At 43.9% G+C, this 25,835-nt stretch overlaps 2 protein-coding genes across 7 annotated transcripts; one reads left to right on the forward strand and one right to left on the reverse strand.

The window, feature by feature from the left end:
• Window positions 1-2,032: 2,032 nt before the first annotated feature.
• LOC310760884 (ester hydrolase C11orf54 homolog) lies at window positions 2,033-11,566 on the reverse strand. Of its 3 annotated transcripts, none has more exons than XM_083610098.1 (9): window positions 11,490-11,566; window positions 9,681-9,775; window positions 9,116-9,214; window positions 7,260-7,333; window positions 6,141-6,242; window positions 4,944-5,120; window positions 3,732-3,881; window positions 2,727-2,843; window positions 2,033-2,419 (listed from the first exon to the last, which is right to left on the reverse strand). In XM_083610098.1, exons 2-9 carry the CDS (start codon window positions 9,736-9,738, stop codon window positions 2,246-2,248), a joined length of 951 nt encoding a protein of 316 aa, XP_083466224.1. In that variant the 5' UTR covers window positions 9,739-9,775; window positions 11,490-11,566; the 3' UTR covers window positions 2,033-2,245. The 3 variants fall into 3 exon arrangements, with proteins under 3 accessions (XP_083466224.1, XP_083466225.1, XP_083466226.1); XM_083610099.1 differs by having other exon boundaries at window positions 11,464-11,536; XM_083610100.1 differs by lacking the exon at window positions 11,490-11,566 and having other exon boundaries at window positions 9,681-9,793.
• Window positions 11,567-11,718: 152 nt separating this feature from the next.
• On the forward strand, window positions 11,719-24,353 carry TAF1D (TATA-box binding protein associated factor, RNA polymerase I subunit D). Of its 4 annotated transcripts, none has more exons than XM_083610186.1 (13): window positions 11,719-11,795; window positions 13,662-14,071; window positions 14,756-14,931; window positions 15,564-15,621; window positions 16,819-16,880; window positions 18,659-18,812; window positions 19,949-19,994; window positions 20,521-20,624; window positions 21,419-21,452; window positions 22,034-22,101; window positions 23,158-23,214; window positions 23,741-23,812; window positions 24,197-24,353. In XM_083610186.1, the coding sequence occupies exons 2-6, from the start codon at window positions 13,700-13,702 to the stop codon at window positions 18,672-18,674; spliced, it is 684 nt and encodes a 227-aa protein (XP_083466312.1). In that variant the 5' UTR covers window positions 11,719-11,795; window positions 13,662-13,699; the 3' UTR covers window positions 18,675-18,812; window positions 19,949-19,994; window positions 20,521-20,624; window positions 21,419-21,452; window positions 22,034-22,101; window positions 23,158-23,214; window positions 23,741-23,812; window positions 24,197-24,353. The 4 variants fall into 4 exon arrangements, with proteins under 4 accessions (XP_083466312.1, XP_083466313.1, XP_083466314.1 ...); XM_083610187.1 differs by having other exon boundaries at window positions 22,047-22,101; XM_083610188.1 differs by having other exon boundaries at window positions 11,734-11,795; window positions 18,659-18,844; window positions 19,004-19,994; window positions 22,034-22,397; window positions 22,640-23,214.
• Window positions 24,354-25,835: the final 1,482 nt, after the last annotated feature.

Below are 25,835 nucleotides of genomic sequence, written 5' to 3' on the forward strand. Positions count from 1 at the left end.
GACACCTGGAGGGCTGCAGGTCCACGCATCCCTGCTCCAAGCTCCACAAGACTCATCAGAGACCTTGGAAGCAGGGTTTGCAGCAGGTGTGCAGGGCAATACGGCCAAGGTTTATTATGAAGCAAGTCCCACACTGAATTCCACAGAAGATGCTCCGAGACAAGTATTTGTAATATTGCAGCTGTATGTTACAAGCCTTGTGCATGCTAATTTGGGGGCCTGGTCCTGTAAAACTCCAATCCAAAGGTCCTTTCAGTCATATGTAGTTACTACTAAGCCCAGGGGGGCTGAGTCAGGTTCCCCCCATGCAAATTTCCCCTTGTTGGCAAAAAAGAGCAAAAAAGGCTCCCCATCAAATTGATAATTTTATAAGCAGAAACAGCTGTTTTGCATTGGGGGGCGCTCTGTGTGTCCTGCGAACATGTGTGTGGGGTGGCCACACTTTCCACTGCTAATCAGCGCCTAGGAGGAAAAAAAGCTTAGCCACTCCACTTCAAGTAACATAAAAATAACTTGAGTCTTTGAGGTGCCATCAGGGGGTTACTGTACTAGCACAGCAGAGGATCCTACACTGAACAAGAACTTTTATGGTCCTAAAGCTGTGCTACTTGCAAGGAGAAAATTGTCTAAACAAACCGAGTGCAGCAGATGACTCAGAACTGCCACTTTCCAATCAGCTTTTTAGTTTATGTGCATTTGGGGGGGGGGGGGAGTTTGCCTATCCTGCCTGGAAAAAAATGGTTAAAATAACAATAGATTCAAGTGCAATTTTAAGATGTTTCATCTGGGACAAAAAGTGCTAAGAAAAAGCGTCACACCCAAATGAAGCACCCATGGGTGAAATGGGCAATTGAGTAAATAAGAGACGTGTGGTTTTGTTGCAACCCAAAGTCAGGAGGAAAACACAGAATAAATTCAGTGCTCCAGTCCAACTTTTGGCTCTCTTGCTAACACAGCAACACGAGTCTCATGTACAAGGAAGTAAACCCTGCTGAATTCAATAGGGTTTAAAGTAGATGGTTAGGATTATGCTATAAACTGGAGACTTGCCCAAATAATAATAAAAAGTATGTTTTTCAGATCTCTGTGTGAATCATTGAAATTCGCCGTGCTCTTCTACGTGGCTGGGGAAACTCAGCTAGATGGGCGGGGTATAAATAGTAAATTATTATTATATAAATTATTATAATTATATATAGAGAGAGAGAGAGTACACCAGTCCATCCCCACTCCATGTATTCTCTCTGCTGCATCCAAATCCTGTTTGGGGATGGTCACATCATTTCTATGCAGCAAATTTGTAGGCTTGGGATGAGTTACTGAGGGATACGGCTGCAAGGGTGTATGACTTATCATGAGGGAACCTTGCACTTTTGAATTTGTTGGTGTTAAAGCAAGGGAGGTTTGGCAACCGGCAGCCTCAGGCCCAGACTGGTCCATTTGGAGGTGCTGCTTGCTCCAAGAGACGATATCACCCTCTCTTTCCTGAAGCGGCTTGGGGCAGGAGGCAGGCAGGCTCCCAAACAGAGGAGAAGGGCTTACAGAAAACTATCCTTCCCCCTGATCTCTCTCCCCTCCACCGTCTCAGGTGTTTCAGCTATGGACAAAATAGCAATATACAGTGGTACCTCGGGTTAAGTACTTAATTCGTCCCTGAGGTCCGTTCTTAACCTGAAACTGTTCTTAACCTGAAGCACCACTTTAGCTAATGGGGGCCTCCTGCTGCTGCCGTAGCATGATTTCTGTTCTCATCCTGAAGCAAAGTTCTTAACCTGAAGCACTATTTCTGGAGTGTGTAACCTGAAGCATATGTAACCTGAAGCATATGTAACCCGAGGTACGTGTTATATATGTATGTCGCTGCTGGACTTACTAAACAACAAAAATACAACAATGGGGAAGAACTCCTCACCTTCCACTCAGTGGCCTGTTTGTAAAAATGGTTATTAATGAAAGAAAGGAAGCTGAGAAAACGGCTGGTAGAGACAACCCTCCCGGCAATTAAGTAATTGACTCCAGGTGTTCCTTGTCATCAAATTAAATTCAGCTGTATTTCCAATCACCCATTAATTACTTGCCATCCCCCCTCGAGAACAAGCAAAATAAGTGCTATCTTCCTGTGGTTATTGGAGTCCATCTTGTGACCGACATTTCATTCCGGTTAAAGGCAAATTTCTACCAATTCGCCAGACTTCCTGTTCCTTGGCCGAGCTGGCTTCCCGCTGCAACCTGACCCCGTCTCGCTTTAATCCCGGCCAACCATGTGTGTCTCTTTGGGCTTGTCAATTCGGAAGAGAAACTCGGCGGGTTGAAAATACCCCAGGTACTCGACGGTCTCTGGGGTCGTGTCCTGGTGGTAGTGGCCTCCCTCACCATGGTGGCTGAAGCAGTGCGTGTGCTCGAGGCGCAGATCAAACCCCTGGGGAATATAGGAAGAAGTAAAATCAAGCTCAGGGACAAGGCCATGCCGCAGGCCCAGCCCTCCGTTATATGCTTCCTTATAATGAATTTATGAAAAGAGAATCAGAAAACAAGGCGAAGAACTGCCCGGTTGCTGGACTGTAACAATTCAGATTGCAGACAGAAAGCGATATGCTGGAATGCTCCCCACTGGGGTTGGTTGTGACCCCCAATAATGTCTGCGTGGTTAGACAAGCCAACATTCCCCACCCCCCCACAGAGCACACCCAAGAGAACCCACGCCGTATGCCAACAAACTGACTTACTGGATCATGGGAAACCAAAACGGGTTGGCAAATTAGCGGAGCCTTCATTTCATAAAACTTGAGCCAGTTGTTCACATCCTCATCCGTTTTCAAAGGACAGGCAGAAAATTCTGAGGGCTGTAGGAAAAACACAACTACAGTGGTATCTCGGGTTACAGATGCTTCAGGTTACAGACTCTGCCAACCCAGAAATAGTACCTCAGGTTAAGAACTTTGCTTCAGGATGAGAACAGAAATTGCACAGCAGCGGCAGCAGGAGGCTCCATTAGCTAAAGTGGTACCTCAGGTTAAGAAGTTTCAGGTTAAGAACGGACCTCCAGAACGAATTAAGTTCTTAACCCAAGGTACCACTGTATATTTGAGGAAAGGAAAAGTTGGGAATGTTGGAGCAAAGGTCAGCCTGGTAATGTCCATCAGAAAAATATCCTACATCTCACCATAGTGGGCAAGACTGGGCCCAGCCAGCCTACCTCTCTTTCTAGATGCAAAGTGTTGATGAGGCACTTCAAGACCCCTGGTCTCTCTCTTAATAATACTGCTACTAATAATAATTTATTATACCCTGCCCATCTGTCTGGGTTTCCCCAGCCGCTCCTTGAGGGGTATTTTTAAAACTTTAAACCAGACTTAAACTGGCCAGTCCTTCAAAAAGAGGACAACTTTAAAAAGAGGACTATCTTCTTACAGCTCTTTGAAAATAGGGGGCTATAAAGTAGGACACAGGGCCATCCTGCATAGTAACTATGGTTTGTTTATTGATTCATTGATTCATTTCAACAAGCGACTCTTCCTTATCTGCTGTTGGTTTGGGCGCCTGAGACACTCACCAAGTGGCTGTAAGTTCAAAATGCATACAGCAAACACAAGTTTGCAATTCAGAATATTTTCTACATGCATTTTTTCCTCCTATGCAGAAACCCAGACCTTGTTTATCATGGCAGTCGTACCGCTGTTGTATACTCTTAAAGAACAAGGGAAGAGAACCATTACTTATTTATTACTTACCATAATATGAATTTTTGCTTTTCCTTTCTGGATAACAAATGTCCCTCCCATGCCAACTGGTTTGTCACCGTAATATTTTTCTAAGGCTTTCCTCATACAGGATATGAAATTCTGCTCCCCAGTTCTTCGATTTGCTTTCACTTCAATGACCTTTAAAAAAAGGAGAGAAGCTGTGTTTATATTATGGGCACTAGTCGGCACGAAAATGTTGATTATGCAACTTTCAATTCCTGTTTTGAAAAAAAGCAACACAGCATATTTTAATGTAAAGCATAGCTCTCAGAAATATTGTAAGAAGGCTTCGTAGCTACATAAAGCTTCTTTCCTAAACAGCAAGTACTGTCACTACCTGCCCCACAGCAATTCGGTCAGAGCAGTGCTATCATTCGCCTGAAACCTCAGAGAGAACAGTTTCCTTTAACACAACTCAAATGAATTTATGATGGAGGCTATTCACCACAAAGGGAGGAGGGTGGCGCTGTGGGTTAAACCACAGAGCCTAGGACTTGCCAATCAGAAGGTCGGCGGTTCGAATCCCTGCGACGGGGTGAGCTCCCGTTGCTCGGTCCCTGCTCCTGCCAACCTAGCAGTTCGAAAGCACGTCAAAGTGCAAGTAGATAAATACTTCCTCTGGCGGGAAGGTAAACGGCGTTTCCGTGCGCTGCTCTGGTTCGCCAGAAGCGGCTTAGTCATGCTGGCCACGTGACCTGGAAGCTGTACGCCGGCTCCCTCGGCCAATAAAGCGAGATGAGTGCCGCAACCCCAGAGTCGGTCACGACTGGACCTAATGGTCAGGGGTCCCTAGAGAGCCAGTGTGGTGTAGTGGTTAAGAGCGGTGGACTCGTAATCTGGTGAACTGGGTTCGATTCCCCGCTCCTCCACGTGCAGCTGCTGGGTGACCTTGGGCTAGTCACACTTCTCTGAAGTCTCTCAGCCCCACTCACCTCACAGAGTGTTTGATGTGGGGGAGGAAGGGAAAGGAGAATGTTAGCCGCTTTGAGACTCCTTCGGGTAGTGATAAAGCGGGATATCAAATCCAAACTCAAATTCTTCTTTACTCACCACAAACTAGGCTTCTCCAGGGTTCCAGGTAGGGTCTTTCCTAGCTGTACCTGGAGATGTTACGGACTGGATCTGGGACAACCAGCAAGTGCTCTCCACCTGCAACTACATGCAAAGACTGTATGCGTTCAAGTCAATGAGACCATATACCTTGCCAGGAAGGCCTTCACTGGCGTACAAGTTGGCCAGCAGCCCAAATTCACAATCCTTATATTTGGAGCTGTACTGTTCCAGCAAGCACCCACCATCCTCCGGATTAATCTTGGCCAAGTAACTCCGATTGACAGCTGGCTTTTTCTCATTTTTAGCTTGAACGATAGGGATAAGCTAGAGAGAGAGAGAAAAAAAAGTAACTTTCCTGAATGGATCTGCTCTGTTTATCGGGCATCGCGATCAATAAAAAGAACCACCCACTGACGCTCCAGGTTAAGGTCTCTTTAAATATAGAATGTACTATTCAGAGGAAGGCGGAGGTCCTGAACCGTGCAGTCCTATATGTGTCTAATCAGAAATAATTCATGTAAAGTTCAGGGTGGGTGGGGCTGACCTGCTGATAAGCAGGTATAGGGATTTCAGCCTAGGTTCCGCTGAAATTAAGTAGGGTGCAACCAGGATTTGAGTCCGGTTAACGAAGGGAACCTTTCTTCTGAAAGAAGCTCTATGTACCGAGATGATTTAGTGTTTAAACACTGGATTTTGAGCATTCTAAGTTGAAATACTGTACCAACTTACATGGCTCAAGTCCCAAAGGGATAAGACCCTTGGGAGCTTACCTTGTGCCCTCTATTTTAGGGTTGCCATATGCCTGGAATTTCCTGGACATACACGGAATTCTGCAGTTGGAAGTAGTGTCTGGGCGGAAATCGGCAAAATTATTCAGGGAAAATCCAGACTCATGTCAGCCCATGTCAACAGTGATGTTTTAGCTGATTTCCCTTAAAAATAGCTCAAAAACGTCAACTTTGCGCAAATCTGAAAAATATGACAACCCTACTCTATTTTGATCTTTCATTGTGCCTATTTGCTTTTAAAGCTTGTTGGTTTTATTTATTTAAACAATTTATGTACCGCTTTACCGCAGTTTAAAAGGCATTTTAAACAGGTATTTTATACAATTTCACATAGGTTGCTTAGAGATGTGTTTATCCTTTATTAAGCAGCCAACATACGGCTCGTTTAAAGAAATAAAGGAAGGCACGTTTTTAACGTCACATGCAGCCTGGCCTTGACCCAAGGTCACCTGAGCAGGAGCCTGAACCCAGACCTCTCCAGATGAGCCCTCTCAATCATTACACTGGCTCTCTTGATCGAGTCTGGCATACATGTTAAGAGCTAATATTTACCTACCTCAGCGTTACCTCCGACAACTCTGGATGAAGCTGCTCCGGCTCCGAGAAAGCAAGCTCCCGGTAGCTGCATTTCCTTTGCAATTGTGTTCAGGTCATAAACCTAAAGAAGAAAGGTGTGTTGGGTTTTTCACTAGAATTGCTGTTCTCTGTTGGATAATCTGTGCCCGGGACATGCTTTGAAGGCGCATAACAGAAGGACCATAAGCTCAGTGGGAGAGCTAAGTCCCACTCAAGAGTAAGCCCACTTGGACATACAGTGGTACCTCGGGTTAGATATGCTTCAGGTTACATACGCTTCAGGTTACACACTCCACTAACCCAGAAATAGTGCTTCAGGTTAAGAACTTTGCTTCAGGATAAGAACAGAAATTGGGCTCCGGTGGCGCGGCAGCAGCAGGAGGCCCGATTAGCTAAAGTGGTGCTTCAGGTTAAGAACAGTTTCAGGTTAAGAATGGACCTCTGGAACGAATTAAGTACTTAACCTGAGATACCACTGTATCTAACAAAGTAATATCTAACAAAGTAAATCCACCAGCACAAGCATCTCTCCTTGCCCAATGGAACTTGCCCTCCCCGCCTCCTCTCTCCATGCTCCCTCCCACTCCCCAAATATGCTCTGGAGCAGGGGTCGGAAACCTGAGGCCCACGGAGGTCGTTTAAACGGCCCCCGAGCCACCCCCAAACCGAGCCGGCGAGTCCCTGTATACTGCGCTAAACCGGCACAGCGCGGAGCAGGAACTCACTTCCGTGGCACCGAAAATCGCATCTGCACAGACACCGACACCAGAAATTGCGTCTGCGCAGACGCGATCCAGCCCATGGAGCGATCTCCATGCGAGTGAACCGGCCCAGACGAGGTAAACCTTGCTGACCCCGGCTCTGGAGAGTTCAGGGAACCCCCAGAACAGATCTGGGGTCATGGGGAGCACACAGCGAGAGGGGAAGTTCCATTGCACAGCTGAAGTCTGCTTTGTTGGGATGCCATGCACTGAAATTAATGGACCTAAGTTAGTCATTATCCAACAATTTCAATGGATCTTGAGTACAACTCACATTAGATACAAATCCCATGTTTGCAGGCAGATCTATTATGTGGCCACAAGTAGTAACAACTCACCTTCTCTTTTTGTACAAGAGGCAAAAGGTATGGAACGCCGCCCACGTCAGCGATTCTAGGCTTGCCGCAAATACCTGCAAGGCGACCAAAAGAGTTTAGTTTCTTCAGAAAGCTAGGGCCAATGGTGGGGAGTCTAAGAACATCTCGAGGGCAAAATGCTCCCCATTAGCAATTTAGCGCCATTATGAATCTGCACTAGCCAGCGGTGGGCAAATAATAGGGAAGGCCTCTGCCTCTATGCTCTGCTTGTCAGGGAGAGACTCCATCAGGCAAGGCCTCCTTCTACCTTCCTTGTCCCACCCCCTGGCCCTGGGACTCCTCATAAGGAAGCTGTGCCTGGAGGAAGAACTGTGAGGGGAGAGACTTCATCAGGCAAGGCCTCCTTCCACCTGCCTTGCCCCACCCTCCAGTCTCAGCTTCTCATTTTGTATTGTATTAGGTTGTGCACTGTGGTTTGCTGTGTTTTATTGATTGGAGTTTAGAAATTACTTATTGTAACTGTTAAGAGTGGATTTCTGTTTAATTTTGAAATGCCGATATTTACTATTATTCATATTTACTATTATTCTATATTATTTTAATGAATGTTGAATGTTATTTTATTTGCGTATTGTATACTGTATTACGCATATTGTCTTATTTATATGATGTCAGCCGCTCTGAGCTCGGCTTTGGCCAGGGAGGGCGGGATACAAATAATTATTATTATTATTATTATTTGGCCAGCGACTGCTGGACCTAGTTTAGTAAAGAAAACAGATCACTAGTATAAAATGCAGAGGCTTTCTTCTTCAAGCACAGCCATTAAGGGCTCCATCTTCTCCCAACTTTGAGACAACGATAACCAAAGGAATCTCGAACTTATGACATGTTTGCAGCATTGGACCTGCCTATGTTATATCAACATCGCCACCGCCCCCATTTCAGGTTGTGAGTGTCATTATGTGGATCAGTGGGGAGCTTGTGGTCCGCAAGGTGTTGTTACACTACAACTCCCATTAGCCCTAGCAAGAACACCCAATAGTCAGGAATTATGGGCGTTGTAGATCAGAAATTGGAACGCGGGTGGCGCTGTGGGTTAAACCACAGAGCCTAGGACTTGCCGATCAGATGGTCGGCGGTTTGAATCCCGGCAACGGGGTGAGCTCCCGTTGCTCGGTCCCTGCTCCTGCCAACCTAGCAGTTCGAAAGCACGTCAAAGTGCAAGTAGATAAATAGGTACCGCTCCAGCGGGAAGGTAAACGGCGTTTCTGTGCGCTGCTCTGGTTTGCCAGAAGCTTTGTCATGCTGGCCACATGACCCGGAAGCTGTACGCTGGCTTCCTCGGCCAATCAAGCGACATGAGCGTCGCAACCCCAGAGTCGGCCACGACTGCACCTAATGGTCAGGGGTCCCTTTACATTTAGACCAGTAATTTTTTTAACTTTTTGGGTCGGGTTGAGGTTCCCTATCCCTGGAAGTCTCAGCAGGCTCAGAGGAATCCTGGAGGGTTTTGGAAGTGATTTCTTTTTAAAAAAGAAACACCCCCCCAAGAAAAGTGGGGACACTCAAAAACATCCCAGTGGGGAACATGGACATTGCTAGGGGGGGCAGCTGCTCTCCCTAGATCAAGTAAAACAATTAAACTACTTAACTGAGGTTCTGTCCCCACAACATAAATGCTGGCTACACCCAAGATGGGGACTAGGTATGCTCAACACAATGAGGATTAACTTTTTGAGGAGGATAAGGAGACAAAAGTGGGAGCAGGGGAAGAAGAGGAACCCAATGGAGTATCCTGGAAAAGGACGCGGCTGGCTGGCACCTTGAACAGAAGTCCTCTGTGAAATAGACATTTCATAGATTTCACTAATTACCTTTAACAGGAAATGTGAAGGGTTCTTTAGTCAGATCAGGGCAGTCCACTACAGAAACCTGAACATCCGCAAAGTTTTCTTTAAGTCCATTTTGCAAAACTAGAAGAAGGTAAAGAGTGCATTATTAGTGTTGTCTTTAGAAATACTTAGGACAAGCTTTCTGCAACGAAACAAAACAAAAAGCACCAATTCAGCAAGACGGTGAAGTGCAAAAGCCCCAACTCAGCAAGGCAAGGATATCGTATTAAAATGCGCACCCAACATTCAAACACCTTCTGGGTGGTGCAATAGTAGTGCAGGAAAGAGCTTATTTATTTATTGCCTCTTCTCATTAGGCATAGATATGGGACTAGTGGAGAGAGAAAGGTTTTTCTCCCTTCCTAGAACCCTTGGACACCCCAAGAAACTGCATGTTGGAAGAAGCAGGACAGAGAAAAGAAACTACTACTTCATGCAGCTCATCGTTAAACTGTGGAACTCACTTCCACTGGAGACTCCAGAGGTTTCCCCTCCCATTTCGTACGTCACAACATTTCTGTAACATCAAAGAGTCATATCTACTCACCTCCAACAAGTTCTTCCAGGCTAGGAATATGAAAAGCAAACATCTCAACATTGGCCATCTTTTTCTTATTTCACGAAGCAAACTCAACAGCTAAGCTGCGGAGAGATCAGAGTACACCCCAGAACAGCTTACAAGGTCTGTTAATGAACACATAAGTTTAGTGATTAAATACAAGCTGTGAGTGTTTGCACAGGCTTTTTACAATATACCTTTTCAGTTACTATTTGGGATACAGGCAATACTCATGTTATGTGAGGCTGCATCCTGAGTAACTAGAAACCTAGCTGTGCAAATAGTCCGTTTTCAAGGCTGCACATTTCCCAAGCTTTCAACATGTCTATTTTTCCCAGCTGCTCTCTGAAATCTTGTTCCCTTTCCACTGTCTCTGACTAAGAGGGTTACGAAACTCAGCAGCCTGACACCACTCCATTAATCATACACCAAATAAAAGAACAACACATTGCTGGGTTTGCATTTAGCACCTAAATTAACAATTTCTTCCAACCACTAATTTATACAAACCGCTATCATGTTCTCCCATTTGCAGCTTTGCTCAGGCGCATATCCTATTAAATTCAATGGGATTTACTTCCAGTTAAATGGGATTAGGATTGCAGCCTTAGCCTCACACTGAAAGGATAGGGGCAGTAGGCCAATTTCTGACACACAAAAATGAGGAGAATAGCACCTAGACATTTTGTCTTGTCTCAGATTCTACAAATTAGCATAATTAATGTAATCTAGGGGTTGTGGTTCATGGGATGCAGGGGACAACATCCTCACCTGGATGCCCCCGTCACTCACCCAACAACTGCCTTATGTGGTTTCCCCAGTGTGTTTCTGGGACGAAGGTTGCAGTTATCCATTAACAAGGAAACAGGCAGTGCAACCTTAAGGCTTGCTCAGAACTCCTGGTCCCTCTGAGTTCAGTGCAAACCTGCATAGGTCTACACAGAGGTAAGCCTCGTTTTCAACAGAGTTTGCTCAAAGGTCCGTATAGTTAAAGCTATGGTTTTCCCAGTAGTGATGTATGGAAGTGAGAGCTGGACCATAAAGAAGGCTGATTGCCAAAGAATTGATGCTTTTGAATTCTGGTGCTGGAGGAGACTCTTGAGAGACCCATGGACTGCAAGAAGATCAAACCTATCCATGCTGAAGGAAATCAGCCCTGAGTGCTCACTGGAAGGACAGATCCTGAAGCTGAGGCTCCAAAACTTTGGCCACCTCGTGAGAAGAGAAGACTTCCTGGAAAGGGCCCTGATGTTGAGAAAGATGGAGGGCACAAGGAGAAGGGGACGACAGAGGAGGAGATGGTTGGACAGTGTTCTCGAAGCTACCAGCGTGAGTTTGACCAAACTGCGGTCAACCAGGAGTGCCTGGCGTGCTCTGGTCCGTGGGGTCACGAAGAGTCGGACACGACTAAACGACTAAACAACAACAACAAAGGGAGAATGGGATTTCAACGCTAACCACAACGTTGTAGAGTTGGAAGGGATCCTAAGGGACATCTAGTCCACATTAACAATTAACAAGTTGCTTAAGCCCAGCGCCATGTTGCATGGCTGCAACTCGCTCTAGGCACCTCGGGTGGGCAAGAAGTTTAAAAAATAGCAATGCTAACAATAGTTAGCAAAGCGCCTGGGTTTGCAGCCTCGCCTTACAAACCCACGCCCAATTCCTCAGGCAGTCTCAATGAGCTTACTTCTGAGCAAAACATGCATTGCATTTCAGCATGCATCCCCCCAACCCGTGCAAACAATTCTTGGCATACACACACACACACCCCGCCCCATGGCTGCTTCAACTTACAGGAATGCAAACTTCAACTCCCTGCGGCCGTCTCAAGTTCCTTTCTCTGACTGCCTCTTTCCTAGGGTAGCCTCACCTGCCCCTCGTCCAATCACCTCGCAGCTGGAGCGCCGCACTCAGCCACGCCCATTTCTGCCCGTCGACACTCTCAAGATGGCGGCGCGAGGCTGCTCCTTCCAGCGCATCCGGTCCCTTCCTCCCATCGGCGCCGAAACCGAACTCTCGCGAGATCTGGGGAAAAAAACAGAGTACTTAAGCGGCCCGGCGGCACTTGCGCGGCCTTGTTGAACCAGCAAAATGGAGGAGGTGGGTTCCTGCAATCGTTCGGCATCGGCTCGGTTGGCGGCCTGTGGGGAGATAGGCCTCTTGGGAAAAGGTTTAGGGGCGCCTAATGTAGGATGTAGGTAGCATATTGTGGGGTGAGGGGGATCTATAAAAGGTGAATGGCCTGGGTCCCCCCGGCCGCTTTTCTGTTGCCTTCAACGGTTAAGGATGGGCCTGGGTTAGTCTTGGTTGGTAGACCGGGGAGCCGAGGGCGGGTTAATACTCGAGAATAGCTTTAGCACATAAATAAAAAGGGTTTGGGAGGCGATCCGTGTTTACTGTTATATCCTGGCTTTTCTCCTAAAGGGCGCAAGGTGATGATCGTAGAGTAGCTTGACGGGGTATAAATGATAAATTATTATTTTATATTCACAACAATCCTGCGAGGTGGGCTAGGTGGAGAAATCAGTAACAGGCCCAAAATCATGGGGGTAAACCATTTTGAATGCAAAGGGCTGACCTAGCTGGGGCACCAGGCTGATTTAATCAAACTCATTGGATTGAGCTGGCCTACCTCTTAACATGCCTTGGTAAATATGTGGAGGATTAAAAAGTACTATATTGTTGTGTATTTATAAGTGCCTGACGTGCACTTGAGGCAGCTTAAAAATAAAATAGGAACAGCTGAAAACGAGGTGGGATGAAAATGTTATTGGAGTATGATCTATTACAAACATGCAGATAATGAACATGTTTTACTATAATTTTATGGAGGATGCTATGCAGATTTGTGAAAATCCCACTGGATTTTAGGGTGGATTTATTTTGTCCTCATCAGAGCCTTTGTGATTATACTAGTAAAGTATATGCGATGAGATAGTTTATTTTCTAAATATGTATCATTACGGACACCTTTTCAGTAGCATGCTTGGGCTTTTTCACACCTTTGGTAACTCTATCAATTGGAAGCAAAAGATAAGTCTAGATTTAAAAATGTCTTTAAAGGACTAAGAGCCTGTGTTGGGCAAATGGATAGAGTGTGGTTTCTTTGAAAATACAGCCAGACTTTGTTTAAGGGGCTGAAGTCCTGAAGTTGCCTTAATAATTTAGCAAATAGTTGATGTGCGTACCTGACAGAATTTTTTGCTGAATATTGCTGAAGGCAAAAACTCAATTGTTGAGCAGTGCTGAAGACCACCAGCGGCCATGCTTCCCAAGACTTGATACAGATGCCAGCATGCTCAATTGGAGTTTGTTCTGATGAGCACCCAGATTTCTGAATCATGGTTCTTTTATCCTTTTTTTTGTATGTAAATATATCAAAAAAGGGGCCTACACTGAAGATTGTAATTAAGGTTAGCGTCTGATTAAATGGTTTCTGTATTTCAGACACAGCCTGACAAAGATAAAACCTGTTCACTGTCCTTCAGCTTTAATCAATTCTCCCTCCATCTGTGTAATGGCTTTGCTACTTATATCAATGCATTTCCATCTACATTCTTCTTTTAGTGAGACCCCATGATAAATTTTCCTAGCTGGAAACATAACACCCATATCCCCAATCTTGCTTTTTGGCCCAGTGGGTCTGCAGTATGACTGATAGTGACAAGATCTGCAACAGTCAGTAAAACGATAAAATAATTAAAAGATCAGTAGAATGTAAAGTTGACAAAAATGGGAGTAGACTAAAACTGTACAAGAAACAGTTTAGGAAGAATCTACCTTGTCCCTGTAGGCTTATTGAATATGAAGGCTGCAACCACAGCCCCATGGGCTCTGGAGGTGAGGGGTCACTGCTGTAAATGCACTCTGCTAAAGATTTTCTGTATTAGACTGGTATGCTCTGGTCTAAATAGATTGATTAAAATACCATCAAAGAGTAATCATTTTCTTTCATTGTTTCAACAGGATTAACTGGTTTGCATTCACTGAAGCCCTCAAAGAAAATGAAAGGTATGCTGCCAGCAAGTCTTGTTGGTCAATCTCCTGAGAGTCCATCTGGCAATAAAACACAGAATGGCTCTCTAAAGCCCAAGTTGCCCAAACCTAAACTTGACCTCAGAGCCCTCTTTGACTACTTCAGAAGGAAGCAGCATCTGAAGAGCAGAAAGTGGAGGCCAAGTGCCAGGAAGAAGAAAGTAGCAAAGAATAAAACTGCAAAATGCAAGGAGCGAGAAACATGTGAGAGGAGACAGCAGCCAAGAGTCCCAGGAAAGAAACGGAAAAAGAAACTTACTGAGAAAGTTGTTAATTTTCCTTTTGTGGAGAGACTGTACGGAGTGAAACGCATTCCCTTTAGAATGGTGTGTCTGTATGAGGTAAGTAGCAGTTAAATTACAGCAGAGGTTCCCAGACTTATTTGGCCGACTGTTCCCTTTTCCGGGGGGGGGGGGAATTCCACACACCCCTGGAAATTACCTTCTATAAGTGAACAGACAGATTCAGTGACAAATTTGCATTCTTTTATGTATCTATATTTACCTGCATCCTGCAATGTAGTAAAGAAAGATGATGTTATTAAATAAGACACCTTAAAGCTTGAAATCATAAAATTATTAAAATCAACCAGAGTAACATTTACATTATATACAGAAATGAAATAAAAATGATGAACAACCTTTAAAATAATCCTAACGAGAAGGATGAACCTGGTACACTGCTGTCAGTATATTGATGTTTGGATCTACTTTTGTCAGCAGCATTTTTCAATCACTGCAATTAGCTATTTGCAGTAGATTTCTTTTTTTAGGTAACCTGCATTTGTGTTTGGAAAATAAAGTTTGGGAACTTGTGGAAACACTGATTTAGAGAAAGCAACTATATACAGTAATGCTCTGGTCTTTCGTACTGCGTAGTGTTAATAATTTGCTTCCTGAGTAACAAACTTGATTGGGAAAAACTGCTTTGCGGTTGAAAGAAAGCCTCATTGGTACACTGCATGATCAAATTTGTGGGCTTTTTGTCCTGGTTTATGTTCATAGAGCAAATTTCTTCTCCCCCAGCAAGCAGCTTTAAATGGATACTTCAGATACATTGAAACGCTGAAGTTAGAGAAGCTCATGGAAAAATCTTTGACGCAGTTGAATGCTGTGGATGATCTAGAAAACGAAAGTCTGGCATCAAGAAAGTACAAATACGTGGATGAGGATGAACCTCTTTCTCCCATTGTGGAGACAAAGTATGTATAATTACGCTTTCTAAAGCTCTGTCACATTTTTGCACTCGGTAGAAACTTCAATGCAAGGGAAGAGTTGAAAATGGGAATCTGCTGATCTACATCATTCTAAGCCATCTTCCTCAACCCTTGCTTGTATCAATAGTTGATTGTTCACAGCGCTTAGATTATGCCATATAAAGTATACTCTTCCTATAGACACAACCGGAAATTAAACTTTGAGAGAAACAGATAAAAACCTATAAATCTCTTGAGAATGTGTCTGACATGTGGCGCGCTTTCAGAAACATTAGGATTGCAATGTTGTAATGTGCTTCCTATTTAACAAATGTATTCTTGCAGATTTTACAGGAACACACCTTAATTCTTGAGTTTCTCAGTGGACGGGAATAAAATCCTTCCAAGTTCAGGCTTACTACAAGATGCAGTACAGAAATGAAAAGGTTTCAGTAACAGTCTGTAGTGGGGATAATACTGACACCTTGCACTCTGTATAGGGGAGTTGTAAGAATTATAACTAGGAAATGCACAGGAAGCACTTTGAAAGCTAGAAAGCGCTATGTGAATTATTCAATGTTTCTGCTATTCTCATATACAACTTACATACAGATAACTGGGCAATTGCTGTATTTCAGTGGAGATGACCAAACTGAGAGTTCTGCAGATAAAGAAGAAATGGGTGCCAAGATAGTGGTAAGTCTTTGCTGATTTAAGTCAATCACTTTAACTCAGTGGTTTTCAGCCAGTGGACTACTGCTCCCTGGCATGCCTTGAATTATTGTCAGGAGTTCCACAGGCAACACTAGCCTCCTTCCTCCTCTCCCTGTCTCTGCCTCCCAAAGGCTTGCATAGCTGTTTGTTGCAGCAGCTCTGGCTACAAGCTCCTCAGGTGAATGCTGCCTTTTGGGCTGGTTGGGGTGCTGGATGCCAGGAGCTGAAGGAGCATTGGAGTAAGCAATCAAGCGGGCTGTGAAGCTCAGCCAGCCATTGCTGTTGGGTATGGACAGACAAATCCTAGGCCCCTGTGGGGCAGGGTGAGGAGACACTTCTCTTTGGGGCAGGTGGGACAGTGGCTGCCTGGAGGACTCCCAAGTAGAGAGGAGAGGAGGCTCAGGAAACACTCTACAGGGGAGGGTGTTTGAAAAAGGGTGAGAGGCTGCCAGCTCTACAGGCAAGGGGTGACAGAACTGGGCTCCTGGGCCCCACAGGGGTGCCGCAGAAACAAAAGTAGTTGGTCAAGAGCCATGGACTAAAAAACCTCTGCTTTAACTTGTTGCGATGATCTGTAAAACACAAGCTGCATTTCTCACTCCACTTAATTTGAGAACAATGAGATTTCACACCAATCATTTTGAAGGCTGTACTTTACTCACTCTTGCATGCAGCAACAATACTTCTCATCAGGACGTCCTGATCGTTGACTTTGGTGGTGCTGTGTGATTAAACCCTTTCCCCAACCTGCCTTATTTCTATAGCTTAGCTGGCAACAGCATCTGTGGGAGCTGGAACCCCGTACTTTCTCCCCTTAAAAAATGTCTTGAGACTTGTTTGCCCCTTCTTGGCCTCTCCTGTGGTGGGCACATGTTCTTTAAGCATGCCTGCATTTAATAGGGTACAAGGATTGGACATTCCCTCCTGTCCTCTGAACAGAGGGGCGCAGAGAGCAGCTTTTTGTAAGCAAGTTGTGGTGAGTGATGTAGGTGCCTCCCCCTGCCCATCTTTCCCCCCTGTTTGACGTGGGAGGGCATGCACGTACCATTTTATGCTTGTCTTCTTAAGCTCTATGTGTGTCAGGAATTAGCTTTGTAACGAGAAACTTCTGTATATTTGGTTGATTTGATCTCTGTATTCACGTGTTTGTGTGTTACCTTGTCTGTTTCTTTGCCATAGGAAAACAGCTGTTTCGTACTAAGTAGTGAAATTCCAAAGAAGAAACGCAAGAGGAAGTCAAAGTAAGTGGGCCTATTTACAGAATATAGCAAAGAAAGTAAGGAAGGAAATGAGCAAGAAGCTTCAGTAGTGGATACCTTTAAATTAAAATGTTAAAATAACATGGCTTCAGACTTGGGCTTGTTCTCACTAAACCATAGTTTAAATAAATTACAATTGGAAGCTGGAGCTTCTGATCTTGCTGCTGCAATAAGGTGGAGAGTACATGCACACAAGACTGGTGCCTCTTTTGCCTAGGTTTAAGTTGTGAGATTTTCCTGCTTTACACTAGAGTAGGAGGGTAGTGATGGAGTTCTTCTAGACAGGCTATTAGCTGTGGTCATATGTTCCTTTAGCTAAGGGACCCTTTAACAAATGCTTTTGAGGCAGGTGTTTGAGCAGCACTACTTTCTTCCCCTTGCTGAATTGATTCCAGCAGGGTTTTTCTTGCAGATCTTATGGATAGCTTTTACAGTTGCAAGCTGCCTTGCTGAAAAGGTGGGCAAGGAATCTGTCATGGGGAGTTGACAAATTGCAGTTCTAGGGGCTGCCATCAGTGTATTGTTAAATATGTTGCCCCATTAACTAGGTGCAAAATCCAGCTTTATTGGACTCTGTAGCGTTAGCAAACATTCTTTTTTAAAGGGAACTTTTGTGTGCTGGAGTATTTTTTCTTATGAACCCTGTAGGACTTCAGGAGAGTGCATGGGATTGTGGCCTGAGCCATTTAACAGCTAAATGGCTTCTGTGTAAATCTCATTACTTGAAAATGGCAATCAAACTATTGTATTACCTTAGTGTGTGTTGCTTACTTGGGGCTTTCTAAGTTTCCTAAAAGCAGGAGTTGGGCATCTAATCTAGCAAGATGTGATAACTGGGTACTGCTCTTGGTAAGCTCTTCCCATCCCCAAAGTGCTTACCTGATCACTCCCTTTTAATATGCCAAGCATGCACAGCTTATATGCTGCACATGCTCATATCTGAACATTGCTTGACTTGATGAGTTACTAGATCTCAGCACAGTGTGGTAGCGTTTATCATATTCCATATACCTCATTTTAATCTAGAACAGTGGTTTGTTCTGGAGTAGTACCATCGGTGCCAGCAATCTTTTTATCACCTGAAATGAACGCTCTGGCATGAGGTATTAGGATCTAAATTTTTGGTGTGATTGTACTATTATTGGTATTTTATTAGTAGTATTTTATTAATATATTACCATGTACATGTATGTGGCACTTCACAAAGAACAGGTATGACAGAGCCCTGCCCCGGGGAACATACAATCTAAAACAGACAAGGGAATGGAGGAAGGAGGAAAGAAAATGAGGCATAGGCAGGGGGAGAACATGTGAATATTTCATTTCCCTGTACTTTGACTTTGCTGAGTCTAGATTCTGCACAATAGTTCATGTGATGACTGTTTTTAAGTTCAACTGCTGAGTGATTCAGAAATGAACTAAAACCTAACACACTGACCAGAACTGAGTGCAGAATGAGAGTTGCTTTGGGTATGCCTTAAGCACACAGCTGCAGTGCGTGTACATCTGGCGGTGTTGGCCTGCGGGGGGAGATGCTTTTAGTAAAAACTTCAGGGGGGAAAGCTGCCTGAACAAAATTTGATAAAATCAGCACACAGCATCAGAAAGGCCAAAGATCTTAAATTCAGTCTGAAAGCCTGAAGAACCACTGCTAGTCAATGCAGATGGCACTAGATAAATCAACAAACTATTTATGAGGCAGTTGAAGAGAATGCAGCCAAAGCTAAAAGTTGATGTATGTTTGACATGTGTTCCTCCAGCACTACCAGCAACTGAAGCTACTGATAGCCATGATAAGCAATGGTTCTGAGAATACATGGAAGCAGCATTTCTCCATGGCAGCAAGGAAGAAGACTTCATCCACACTGGTTCTTATAGTTTGCAGCTAGCCTTGGATTTGTTCTGCTTCACCAGGTATCCTTTCTCCTTCAGTGGTCTTTTCCTTAGTTGGAGTTTCTTAAAGCGTCACTTTCCTGGCTTTCCTGTAGATGTTGGAGAGTGGAGGCAGCAAATTGGCTACCAGGATGGCAAAACAGGTTTACAGTTTGGCCTGCAGAGATCCCATTCAATGATTCCTTCATCACATTCATACCTAAACCAGTAAGAGAGTGGCAAGAGCTATAGGAAAGCACAAGACTAAACTCCTTAGCTGGCATAAATACACCTGCCATGGTTGGTACATCTAAAGAAACATCCAAAAATTATGCCTTGGCAAGAAATTTTAAATGTGAGCCCTGTATTTGCTGAAGGAGGCAGCTGTGCCATTGATGTGTTCCTTGGTAACATACACAATGTTCCATTCGGTGTTAAATGTCCACATTTTTAAGATTTATGCAGGTCTGTGTTTTTTTAAAGCTTCATTCACATGCTTTCTTGACACTGGGAATGGGACCTTCCTGCTGACATGAACTTGTGAAAAGGCTACTGGAAGCAACATCTAGTGTAGCACAATATGTTCCAGAAGCAGTTTCACCATAAAATACCAACCTTGCTTTTTCACCTGGCCGTCATCCCAACTGGAAAAGTGGGGGTGGGATGCTGGTTTGGCTGATCGTAGGTTTGTGTTTGGAGAAATGTGTGTTTGAAAAGGAATTGGGATGTTTGTCTGAATTGGTGATGACCTAGAGCAACCTGAAAATTTTGAGTAGGTAACAATAAGTTTAGACATTTATGCAGTGTTTTTTCTACCTTGAGCACTTTGCTTATCAGCACAGCTTCAGGTTTTGGCTACTCTCATAGACAAAAAACCATGGAGTCAAGTGCTAAGAATAAATCCTTTTTTGCAACCCACAGCTGATCTGTATTGGCTGTGTTACTAATAGGAAGGAACATGACTTGTTAGTCCCAGGAATACTGTACTTTTTGCATAGGACAATTTGAGTTTTTCTGATATCCCATAAAAGCTCTCTATCTCAGAGGCCACAGGCAATTAGAGGATACAGTGGGGTGGTAATTCTTGTCAAATAGTGTTTGGTCACTATTTTGAATATTTGTAAGAAAGTTTGTGAAATAAATCCATTTCTAAGACTATTCCCAATTATTGTTTTCAGTGTTCTAGACAGTGATGGTTAGAAAAAACCCCGGCTTGCAAAAGAGGTATGTTAAGATCCATTGTGCTGTGTACCAGTTTGGAATATATCAGGGGGTAGAGGAATAAATTGATAAGTGCACTGTATGGTATCTGCATCCAGCAGTCTGTTCCTGATGGCATGTTCAAAAAGCAGTGCAATAATAATTCAGCATATGGCATCGTTGGTTCTCAAGCTACTGTGCTTGCTAAACCTGGTATTTTTGTTGAAACAAATTACATCTGTTATTTGAAGGATTTATAAAGTACACAGTTATTTGATTCTAGTTTATTCTTTGTTCCCTGGGTGGTTCTTCAAAGTTCTCCCATAAGCACATACAAAAGAAATTTTTGCTTCTGGAATACATTGTCAAAATACTTGACTGAGACTGATGGCTGAAAGCAGGAATCTGCATGCCTTTGGAGTGGTCTTGTGGGAGGGCATTACAGATTTGGTTATCCTAAACGTGCCCATAGAAATGTGATCAGGATCACATAACTTCATGTTGACTGTACAAGCTAGGTTCTGATTCAGTATAATTTTGTACCATTTAGTGCATGGGAAAACACTGGAAAATGTTTTGTATCCTGAACCATCATGAAATGGTCCAATTAAGATGTCATGTCTTATCCATCAAAGCAACAGCTTTGTGCTAAAGGTAATGTGACATTGATTTAAATGTGATGCTAAGAAGTGGTGCTGGGGGTTGGTGTTTGCCAGTTTAACATGCTCTGCCTTGTTGGGTATACAAAATGTAGGCGCACTTCATTGTGCCTGAAGTAAGCAACAAGGCTACAGAAAACACAGGTTATGCTTCCATCCTTGTAAGACAAATTGCATTGGTGACAATGAGACCTGTAATAAGCTTACTCTGACATCTCTGCTAAATTGTGGGTGGACAGTCTTGGCCCTTGGCCTGTTTTCATGTGGCCCTCTTCAAGCAATCAGTTCAGCTAGGAATAGTATCCTTCCTTCTCCCCAGCAGGTTGCTGGATGTGGAGAAAGTGAGAGAGAAGGGTTGTCAGAAAGAGAAACCTGGGGTGATTTAGTCCATTTGGCTCTGACTTTAGGCTCTGCCCACTAACAGTGGATGAGTGACAAGTCCTGAAGAAACACAGCCCATTCACAGAAAGATTGTTCACTTATGCTGAATGGAGATAGAAGGTAAATAGGCTTGCTTTAGTGACAAAATCCATTCCAGTATTAGCAGGCCGCGTTCACAGAATTCAGAGGAGGGGGAAAATAAGTCATTTTGTCCCAAGCAGGACAGTATACTCACCGGCTCCCTACAGATGAAACTTTCCCTTGCACTGACTAGAAGAGTGTACTTGGTGGTGATCTACCTTGTTTATAGCCAGGATACGTGCTTGAAGTGTTAAACTTTCATGCCAATATATTGGCCCATAAATGAAGTTCTATGCTGATTTTTTAAAAACCCTCTCTTTTTTAAAGGAATCCAGATAATGAACACCTGTCGCCTAAATTGGTAAGAAACTATTATGCCTGAAACATAAACATTGCTAGTGGAGATATATTTCAGCTTGATGATGTTCTAATTATTGGTTGCTACTTGCCTAACCTGCTTCACTGTATAAAGGGAATTATGCAGATATGTTCCATTCCATCTCTTTGGAAGAGACTGAACTTTAAAGGCACTATCTGTGTCAAAGTGATCATACTTTTCATAGTAGAAGCTATGGTAAAGGATTGTTAATGATGATTGGCAATATGTTCAACTGCTCTGAAAAGCGTGAATGATAAACAGCCATTCTGAACAAACAATAGGAACAGCCAGTCCAAATTAAGTACGTAGGTTGCTGGCTGTTGCATTCTTTGCAAAGGAGACTTCCTGGAACTTTGAAAGCCAGGTGACAAGTGGGACCAATGAATGTACTGCTGTGTAACTGGGTCTCAGTTCTTGCCTGGAAGCAAGGCAAAGCCCTCATTTGCAAACCGTATGGTGAATAGCATGAGGAATCTCCAGGAAGCAGATTCTGCTGAAGCGTCATTGGGATACCCAAACAGCTTTTGCTTGACATGTGCTCTCTTGTGGCTGCAAACTGGCAGCTGGCTCTTTCAGGTAGAAAATTCAAATGGCATGAAGCTGCTCTAGTTTGGAACAGAAGGACGTTGAGGTATGTGACCTTATTTTAGCTTAACATAAGGCCTAGGGCAGGGACAAGTGCAGGTCTTTGTCTGGCCCTTAAGACTCTTCCTAGACTGTACACCTCACTAGCCCTTTCTTTGCGCACCCCTGAGTGTTTCTGGCTGGCTGGAGTGTCCTTGAACTCTTGGTGTGCTTGCCTGCCTGGATGGAGGATAGGGAGGGAATATGTAGAAAGGAGCCTACAGTACAAAGGTAAAATTCACATTTGTTCTGGCATGTGGCCCCCAGACCCTGGGGGAGGAGGGAATATAAATAACAAGCACCGTATTTTTCGCTCTATAAGACGCACCAGACCACAAGACGCACCTAGTTTTTGGAGGAGGAAAACAAGAAAAAAAAAATCTGAATCTCAGAAGCCAGAACAGCAAGAGGAATCGCTGCGTAGTGAAAGCAGCAATGCCTCTTGCTGTCCTGGCTTCTGTGATAGCTGCGCAGCCTGCATTCGCTTCATAAGATGCACACACATTTCCCCTTGCTTTTTAGGAGGGAAAAAGTGAGTCTTACAGAGCAAAAAATACGGTACTTTATGGTTTTCCAGTATAGCTCAAGTTGGCATTGCAGCATTGGAATCAAGGTAACAGAATGTACATGCTATTTGATTAAAGCTGTTCATCTCAACAATGTATTAACTAAAACGCAAAGTTCTGGGAAGAAAATAATTTGTTTTGTGTGTGGAAAAAAATAAATGGACAGAAACATGTGACACCTTATCAGCCTAATAGTAATAATGTATTATTTGTACCCTGTCCATCTGACTGGGTCACCCCAACTATACTCTGGGCAGCTTCCAACAGATATTTAAAAATATAAAACACTAAACATTAATGTTGAGGTCTATCCCGATGCCACCTTGCTGTAGGTTCCTATCGTTGGAAATACCTCACAGAGAAAACTTGTGGTTTCGCTTTACCCACTAAACTGTATGTTAGGTTAGTGGGATAAAACTGCAAGACAGCAAATTATTGGGTACTTGCAGCTCTCACTGTGTGAAATTGAGCATTAAGAAATGTCTGTCTGTCTGCAGGCATGGACTTGGATGAAAGCATGTGATGCAGCTTGGAAAAACAATCTGCTTGAAAAGGTAATGTTGCTCTTAAGTATTTGCTATATTGTATTTGTAACCAAGCTGTCTTAAACAAAATGCTAGCCACAGTAACAGACAACCTCCTGTCCCTTCATATTAAATATAATATCCAGGTAGTGCTAACATGCGCAATGACCCAAAATGCAGTTCCTGTGTAAATGGGGAGTTGCCTGTATACAAGGCTATAGGGAACTGTAGGTAATGCTTATTTTTAGTCTTCAACATCTTCCATCACTTGTGAAACCATACGTTTCACAATACCACACTTTTTAAAAACTCTTTGGGTGCATTACCTGGTCTCTACCAAGGCTGCTAGGAAATACCATTTCTGGTACGCTGTGGACATGACCATAAAGTAAACTCCTCCAGATTTTTATTGTTGCTATGGTAGCATCAAATCTGTTGGAAACACCTGGCAAAAGCTAGGAGCATGTGGCCAATAGTTTGAACCACTGCTGCAATTCAAAGTTGGGTTTCCTAGAGCTACTTAATCCTAATCTTGTGCTAACTGTTTGTTTTCCAGTGCTTCTAGACAATCTACAAGCCTGAAAAGGAATCTGCAATTTAGGCAAATAAGCTCTGTCTGGTGCTAAAGGTAAATATTATAGGTGCTGTTTGAACTGCTTGTTGCAAGGTCACTTCAAAGAGGGCTGTATGCTGTTGAACAAACGGCTCTTAACGCAATGACCTAATATGGAAATCCTTTGCAGGATGTCAAGGGTACTTTATATGTACTCTGTGGTCTATCCCAGAGGAGATATGTGCTTGAATCCACTTTAGGCTTTGCAGGGAAATTTGGAGGTGGCATTGGTTGAATTTTGGCCTCAAATGGGCCTTTGCATAAAATGTCCGTTTGGGATGAACTCCTTAATCACTGCAATTGGAGGAAGTACACCTCCAATATTAACTATGGGGTGGTTAGAAGGGAATGAAACCACGCTGGTTTTATAATGTATTCACTATTTTTCTACACATTTAGGTACCTTAACAGCTGGATAGAAAATGGAAGAACACACCGGGGTGCTCTTTTGTCGGACAGCTTTTAAATTACACGAATTGGTGTATTTCTTAAAGCTTCAAAAGTGAAACTTATGGAATTCTAAAATGTCTGCTCAATAAACAAGTCCTTGCTGGAATGGTGTGTTGGTATTCTGTATTAATGGAGCTTGTGCTTATTTGAGTTCGTTCCTGCTCCCTTTTCTTTACAAATGCTGGACTTTTCTCTCACTATACAACCCATTTGACCACTCCATGAGATTCTGGGATCACAGTGAGAAGCTGTCTCAGATTATTGATCTACATGTACAATGCAGGACTGATAAGACTATCTGAACGTGGCCTGCTGTTGGACACAGCAACATAACCACTGAGCTTGGAACTGGCTATCTACCTGGAGTTGTGGGAAGAATCATTTAGTCCAACCTCCCTGCAATGCTGGAATCTCAGCTCAAAGCATCCATGGCAAATGGAGGTTTTTAAGCAAAGGGGATGGCCAAGGAAGGAGAATCCACAACCTCACATGTATCCACCTTCCCCCACCTAACCTCCCTTCACTTGCAGCTATACCAAGAAGGTGGAGACTGATAGGCTAGCACAATTGGGGTTGGATCCGGCCCAATCGCCTTCTAAATCCGGCTCGCAGACAGTCCGGGAATCAGTGTGTTTTTACATGAGTAGAATGTGTCCTTTTATTTAAAATGCATCTCTGGGTTATTTGTGGGGCACAGAAATTCGTTCATATTTCCCCCCCCCCCCAAAATAGAGTCTGGACCCCCACAAGGTCTGAGGGACAGTGGACCAGCCCCTTGCTGAAAACGTTTGCTGACCCCTGGGCTAGCATATACAGCACCCTGCCAAACAAGCCATGTCTGTAGTTAGCCCAGCTGGCCCCCGGAAAGAGCAGAAGCTGCTGAGAGTAATGATGACATACTTTTGAGTCCATACATGTTAAGCCCCACTAAGAACACTTACATGCTGTGGCTCTTAAGACATGCACTTCCAAGTGAACAGTGAATACTTTGCTTAAAGCCCAAAGCAAGTACAGTAGTGGACCTTCTTAACTGACCTGTTTAGCTCTGTAAGATTACTCTGTTCCCTCCCCCTGGCAGCTTGTTTCCAATTTGTCTCTAGCCCTTGCTCCAGTACAGCCCTTGACAAGAAACTCCCCTCATGTCATGAGAGGGCAGGTGGTTATTTCTACTGATGGGGCTGGTCCAAAGCACACAAATCTGATTTCCATTTTCAGTAATTCTGGGTTTAGGTGCTGCTTGGGGCTACCCCGTCCCAAGATGCCAGACGCAGGTCTCTACTTTGTCTTACAGCCTGTCATCAGTGACTGACTGGTGGCAGTTCCAGTGTTAGACGCTTCAGGTTACAGACTCTGCTAACCCAGAAATAGTACCTCGGGTTAAGAACTTTGCTTCAGGATGAGAACAGAAATCATGCAGCAGCAGCAGGAGGCCCCATTAGCTAAAGTGGTGCTTCAGGTTAAGAACAGACCTCCAGAACGAATTAACTCGAGGTACCACTGTATCCAAAAGGTAGGATGGGAGCTGTTTTTAAAAAGTAGTTGGTGCTTGCATATAGTTGCTTTTGGGTTAAAGCCCCATTTCAACTGC

The sequence above is a fragment of the Podarcis filfolensis genome (genome assembly GCF_964270895.1).
Source record: "Podarcis filfolensis genome assembly, chromosome: 4".
NCBI lineage: Eukaryota > Metazoa > Chordata > Lepidosauria > Squamata > Lacertidae > Podarcis > Podarcis filfolensis.

Coding starts and splice junctions, on each gene's coding strand:
- LOC310760884 (XM_083610098.1), bottom strand. CDS start 9,738: ATGGCCAATGTTGAGATGTTTGCTTTTCATATTCCTAGCCTGGAAGAA. Junction 9,215..9,680: donor CCTGGAAGAACTTGTTGGAG/GTGAGTAGATAT, acceptor ACCTTCTTCTAG/TTTTGCAAAATGGACTTAAA. Junction 6,243..7,259: donor CTCTTGTACAAAAAGAGAAG/GTGAGTTGTTAC, acceptor TTTCTTCTTTAG/GTTTATGACCTGAACACAAT.
- TAF1D (XM_083610186.1), top strand. CDS start 13,700: ATGAAAGGTATGCTGCCAGCAAGTCTTGTTGGTCAATCTCCTGAGAGT. Junction 14,072..14,755: donor GAATGGTGTGTCTGTATGAG/GTAAGTAGCAGT, acceptor CTTCTCCCCCAG/CAAGCAGCTTTAAATGGATA. Junction 14,932..15,563: donor TCTCCCATTGTGGAGACAAA/GTATGTATAATT, acceptor GCTGTATTTCAG/TGGAGATGACCAAACTGAGA.